Source organism: Salvelinus fontinalis, chromosome 40 (assembly GCF_029448725.1).
Source record: "Salvelinus fontinalis isolate EN_2023a chromosome 40, ASM2944872v1, whole genome shotgun sequence".
In the NCBI taxonomy this organism is placed as follows: Eukaryota; Metazoa; Chordata; class Actinopteri; order Salmoniformes; family Salmonidae; genus Salvelinus; species Salvelinus fontinalis.
Genome location: NC_074704.1, coordinates 20,996,116 through 21,002,115, shown reverse-complemented (window position 1 = coordinate 21,002,115; position 6,000 = coordinate 20,996,116). Strand labels below are relative to the sequence as shown.

Sequence of the window (6,000 nt, the reverse complement as noted above, 5' to 3'; positions counted from 1 at the left end):
ATGAGAGAACAGAGTGAGATGGAGATGAGAGAACAGAGTGAGATGGAGATGAGAGAACAGAGTGAGATGGAGATGAGAGAACAGAGTGAGATGGAGATGAGAGAACAGAGTGAGATGGAGATGAGAGAACAGAGTGAGATGGAGATGAGAGAACAGAGTGAGATGGAGATGAGAGAACAGAGTGAGATGGAGATGAGAGAACAGAGTGAGATGGAGATGAGAGAACAGAGTGAGATGGAGATGAGAGAACAGAGTGAGATGGAGATGAGAGAACAGAGTGAGATGGAGATGAGAGAACAGAGTGAGATGGAGATGAGAGAACAGAGTGAGATGGAGATGAGAGAACAGAGTGAGATGGAGATGAGAGAACAGAGTGAGATGGAGATGAGAGAACAGAGTGAGATGGAGATGAGAGAACAGAGTGAGATGGAGATGAGAGAACAGAGTGAGATGGAGATGAGAGAACAGAGTGAGATGGAGATGAGAGAACAGAGTGAGATGGAGATGAGAGAACAGAGTGAGATGGAGATGAGAGAACAGAGTGAGATGGAGATGAGAGAACAGAGTGAGATGGCGATGAGAGAACAGAGTGAGATGGCGATGAGAGAACAGAGTGAGATGGCGATGAGAGAACAGAGTGAGATGGAGATGAGAGAACAGAGTGAGATGGAGATGAGAGAACAGAGTGAGATGGAGATGAGAGAACAGAGTGAGATGGAGATGAGAGAACAGAGTGAGATGGAGATGAGAGAACAGAGTGAGATGGAGATGAGAGAACAGAGTGAGATGGAGATGAGAGAACAGAGTGAGATGGAGATGAGAGAACAGAGTGAGATGGAGATGAGAGAACAGAGTGAGATGGAGATGAGAGAACAGAGTGAGATGGAGATGAGAGAACAGAGTGAGATGGAGATGAGAGAACAGAGTGAGATGGAGATGAGAGAACAGAGTGAGATGGAGATGAGAGAACAGAGTGAGATGGAGATGAGAGAACAGAGTGAGATGGAGATGAGAGAACAGAGTGAGATGGAGATGAGAGAACAGAGTGAGATGGAGATGAGAGAACAGAGTGAGATGGAGATGAGAGAACAGAGTGAGATGGAGATGAGAGAACAGAGTGAGATGGAGATGAGAGAACAGAGTGAGATGGAGATGAGAGAACAGAGTGAGATGGAGATGAGAGAACAGAGTGAGATGGAGATGAGAGAACAGAGTGAGATGGAGATGAGAGAACAGAGTGAGATGGAGATGAGAGAACAGAGTGAGATGGAGATGAGAGAACAGAGTGAGATGGAGATGAGAGAACAGAGTGAGATGGAGATGAGAGAACAGAGTGAGATGGAGATGAGAGAACAGAGTGAGATGGAGAAGAGAGAACAGAGTGAGATGGAGAAGAGAGAACAGAGTGAGATGGAGAAGAGAGAACAGAGTGAGATGGAGAAGAGAGAACAGAGTGAGATGGAGAAGAGAGAACAGAGTGAGATGGAGAAGAGAGAACAGAGTGAGATGGAGAAGAGAGAACAGAGTGAGATGGAGAAGAGAGAACAGAGTGAGATGGAGAAGAGAGAACAGAGTGAGATGGAGAAGAGAGAACAGAGTGAGATGGAGAAGAGAGAACAGAGTGAGATGGAGAAGAGAGAACAGAGTGAGATGGAGAAGAGAGAACAGAGTGAGATGGAGAAGAGAGAACAGAGTGAGATGGAGAAGAGAGAACAGAGTGAGATGGAGAAGAGAGAACAGAGTGAGATGGAGAAGAGAGAACAGAGTGAGATGGAGAAGAGAGAACAGAGTGAGATGGAGAAGAGAGAACAGAGTGAGATGGAGAAGAGAGAACAGAGTGAGATGGAGAAGAGAGAACAGAGTGAGATGGAGAAGAGAGAACAGAGTGAGATGGAGAAGAGAGAACAGAGTGAGATGGAGAAGAGAGAACAGAGTGAGATGGAGAAGAGAGAACAGAGTGAGATGGAGAAGAGAGAACAGAGTGAGATGGAGAAGAGAGAACAGAGTGAGATGGAGAAGAGAGAACAGAGTGAGATGGAGAAGAGAGAACAGAGTGAGATGGAGAAGAGAGAACAGAGTGAGATGGAGAAGAGAGAACAGAGTGAGATGGAGAAGAGAGAACAGAGTGAGATGGAGAAGAGAGAACAGAGTGAGATGGAGAAGAGAGAACAGAGTGAGATGGAGAAGAGAGAACAGAGTGAGATGGAGAAGAGAGAACAGAGTGAGATGGAGAAGAGAGAACAGAGTGAGATGGAGAAGAGAGAACAGAGTGAGATGGAGAAGAGAGAACAGAGTGAGATGGAGAAGAGAGAACAGAGTGAGATGGAGAAGAGAGAACAGAGTGAGATGGAGAAGAGAGAACAGAGTGAGATGGAGATGAGAGAACAGAGTGAGATGGAGATGAGAGAACAGAGTGAGATGGAGATGAGAGAGAGAGAGAGAACAGAGTGAGATGGAGATGAGAGAGAGAGAGAGAACAGAGTGAGATGGAGATGAGAGAGAGAGAGAGAACAGAGTGAGATGGAGATGAGAGAGAGAGAGAGAACAGAGTGAGATGGAGATGAGAGAGAGAGAGAGAACAGAGTGAGATGGAGATGAGAGAGAGAGAGAGAACAGAGTGAGATGGAGGCCCGTGAGAGGAGAGAGGGAACCGAGTGAGAACAGAGTGAGAGTGAGAACAAGAGAGGCATGGAGATCAGTGACTAAGCAGAGAGGATTTTTAATTAATTTTCAGCTGAGGCCTGTTGGGGGGATTTCTCAAGAGGAGAGGCATATTTACTGTCTCACACACACTGGGCCAGGTTTGAGTTCGTTTTGCATATGACAGCCACTGCACTGAGGGAGATACGTAAAGAATAAACAATGTATTATGTGGACCTGCACTGTCTTTGTGGCTTCTTGGGGCGATTATTGATAACAATTTAGAAGTAGGAGTTACTGTTATTTAGCTTACGCAGTTAATTAGTGTGATGGGTGGGGTATTGCGTGACTAATGGTAAATTATTATTTTCAGCCACCATTGATCTTCTCAGTAAATATGGCTGCATTAGAAATGAGAGGATTAAGGGAGTATTAATATTGATTCCCCTTTTTAAAAAGCTCGGTCTGGATCCAACCAGGAAGTGAATTTGCTTGGTACCAAAACTATCTCCGGTCTCCTCAGGTGCGCTGTGCGGCGGTGTTTGCCCTGGGGACGTTTGTGGGGAACTCAGCCGAGCGGACGGACCACTCTACGACCATCGACCACAACGTGGCCATGATGCTGGCACAGCTCATCAACGACGGCAGCCCTGTGGTCCGCAAGGTGGGCCCGTACACACACTTTTTTCTCACCTCACTATTTCCAATGTTCTTGCTGAGGTCGTTGACTGATTTTTACTGTGGGGCGATGGACTGTGGTACGTCTTCTGCTGTGGATGACTAGGTTTTGACCGTGTGCGTGTTGGGTTCTGGTTGACTCTGTGGTGGCGGTGTGTTCTTCAGGAGCTGGTGGTGGCTCTGAGTCACCTGGTGGTTCAGTACGAGAGTAACTTCTGCACCGTGGCCCTGCAGTTCATGGAGGAGGAGAAGAACTACGCTGTACCCTCACCTGCCAACACCTTAGGTACACACACACCACATACACACACTTCAAACATCTGTCATAATCATTACAATAGGAAGTCATTGACGTGTATTGTTGTAAAGCACGCTGGTCCACTTAGACTTGCCCCGGAGACTAACTGCTCTACATGTGAAATGGGGTTTAGGGATCTGAGGGAGTTTGAATGAAATATGCAGCATGTTTTGATAGAGCACATCAATATTTAAAATGACCTTTATTACCTATTCTCATATTGATTGTCATGTCGCTACTGTATTCCATTTAGTGCCAAATGAATGGTTTAATTGACCTTCCCCTGTGTGTGTCTGTGTACAGAGCCCGGTAACCTGACTCCAGTGCGCGACAGCCCGGCCATCCCTCGGCTGCGTTCAGTCAACTCCTACACCAACATCAGAGCTGCCACCACCGCACGCAACCTCAACAAGAGCCTGCAGAACCTCAACCTCAACGAAGAGGGTAGGAGAGAGAGACGGAGAGGATGACATTGAGGCGGGCGAGAGAGAACTGAAAAAAGAGAGATGGAGAGAGAACTGTGGTTAAATACTGTAAAGGAGGGAGAAGGAGACAATGGAGAGAAAGAAAGCGACTTAAGGGTAGAGACTACTCTCTTCTTTTCTCTCTGTGACTGCCTCTCTTCTTTCCCAAAGAATTACTTGAGGTGATTTGAAGTGTCATCATCGTCACGATGGCAAAGTCACAACAGAGAATATAATCCTCCTCGGGTTTACCACGCTGGCGCTAGGGCTTAGTGTTTGTGTGGGGGGGTTTGGGGCGCTGGCTTGCTCTGCTTGCGCGCACACACACATACACAGTTTTGAGAGCCTATGTCCATCATACACCCACAGCATTATTGGAGGATTACACTCTTGACCCCCTCTCAGCCCCCGCTGTACTGACTGACTCAGATGTCAGCTCATTCTTGCTGAAGCCCCTGTCAACACAGCCACATAGCAATATAGCCATGCTGAGTAATACTAGGCGCTAGCGCGTTAGCTTACCGCTTACAGCCTGTCTGAATCCACATCGTCCACTCATTCTAACTGGCAGCAGTGCTTGTCACCAACAACCATGACAAACCGTTTAGCCTGCCTTGCCTACTCCCAATCCCCATCTCAATATGCACTTCGTCCCAGGGATATATGGTGGCCATTTTGTGTGAGTCATGCGATGGGAATGGGGAGTTGTGTAAAGTTATAGAGTGTGATGACTCGGGCGGACAGTTAGAATAGGCTGGGGAGATTGAATGGAAGGTCCAGTCAATAGCTTGTAGTTTCTAGTTTTCTAGCTGGTGGGGGTTAATTTCTTGAGCTAGTAAAAAGTTGACACTTCACTTTACCTGCAGACACACACAATCTAAAAAATCAGAGCAGAACAAGTACTTTATTTTCACTCTCCATTTCATTCTGTTCCATATGCATTACTTCAGGGTATAGTTATTCTAGTATAATATGGTATATTTCAGAGTGTAGTTATTCTAGTATAATATGGTATATTTCAGAGTATAGTTATTCTGGTATCATATGGTATATTTCAGCGTATAAATATTCTGGTATATTCCAGGGTATATTTATTCTGGTATAATATGGTGTATTGTTATTCTGCTATCATATGGTATATTTCAGGGTATAGTTATTCTGGTATAATATGGTGTATTGTTATTCTGCTATCATATGGTATATTTCAGGGTATAGTTATTCTGGTATCAGATAGTATATTTCAGGGTATAGTTATTCTGGTATCAGATAGTATATTTCAGCGTATAGTTATTCTGGTATCAGATCGTTATTCTGCTATCATATGGTATATTTCAGGGTATCGTTATTCTGGTATAATATGGTGTATTGTTATTCTGCTATCATATGGTATATTTCAGGGTATAGTTATTCTGGTATCAGATAGTATATTTCAGTGTATAGTTATTCTGGTATCAGATAGTATATTTCAGCGTATAGTTATTCTGGTATCAGATCGTTATTCTGGTATCATATGGTATATTTCAGGGTATCGTTATTCTGGTATATTGTATATTTCAGGGTATAGCTATTCTGGTATCATATGGTATATTTCAGGGTATAGTTATTCTGGTATCAGATAGTACACTGCTCAAAAAAATAAAGGGAACACTTAAACAACACAATGTAACTCCAAGTCAATCACACTTCTGTGAAATCAAACTGTCCATCAAACTGTTCATCCAGGATGTGCCATCCTGGATGATCTGCACTACCTGAGCCACTTGTGTGGGTTGTAGACTCCGTTTCATGCTACCACTAGAGTGAAAGCACCGCCAGCATTCAAAAGTGACCAAAACATCAGCCAGGAAGCATAGGAACTGAGAAGTGGTGTGTGGTCACCACCTGCAGAACCATTCCTTTTTTGGGGGTGTCTTACTAATT

General features: G+C 44.7%; 1 protein-coding gene across 8 annotated transcripts in view; it reads left to right on the top strand.

The window, feature by feature from the left end:
- The window catches only part of LOC129839645 (regulatory-associated protein of mTOR), a 181,314-nt gene that overhangs the window by 137,019 nt on the left and 38,295 nt on the right, over window positions 1-6,000 (top strand). For all 8 annotated transcript variants that reach the window (XM_055907182.1, XM_055907188.1, XM_055907185.1 and 5 more), the window contains exons 18-20: window positions 3,164-3,304; window positions 3,484-3,604; window positions 3,920-4,060. In XM_055907182.1, the coding sequence (XP_055763157.1) occupies window positions 3,164-3,304; window positions 3,484-3,604; window positions 3,920-4,060 (403 nt within the window). The remainder of the gene's footprint in view (window positions 1-3,163; window positions 3,305-3,483; window positions 3,605-3,919; window positions 4,061-6,000) is intronic.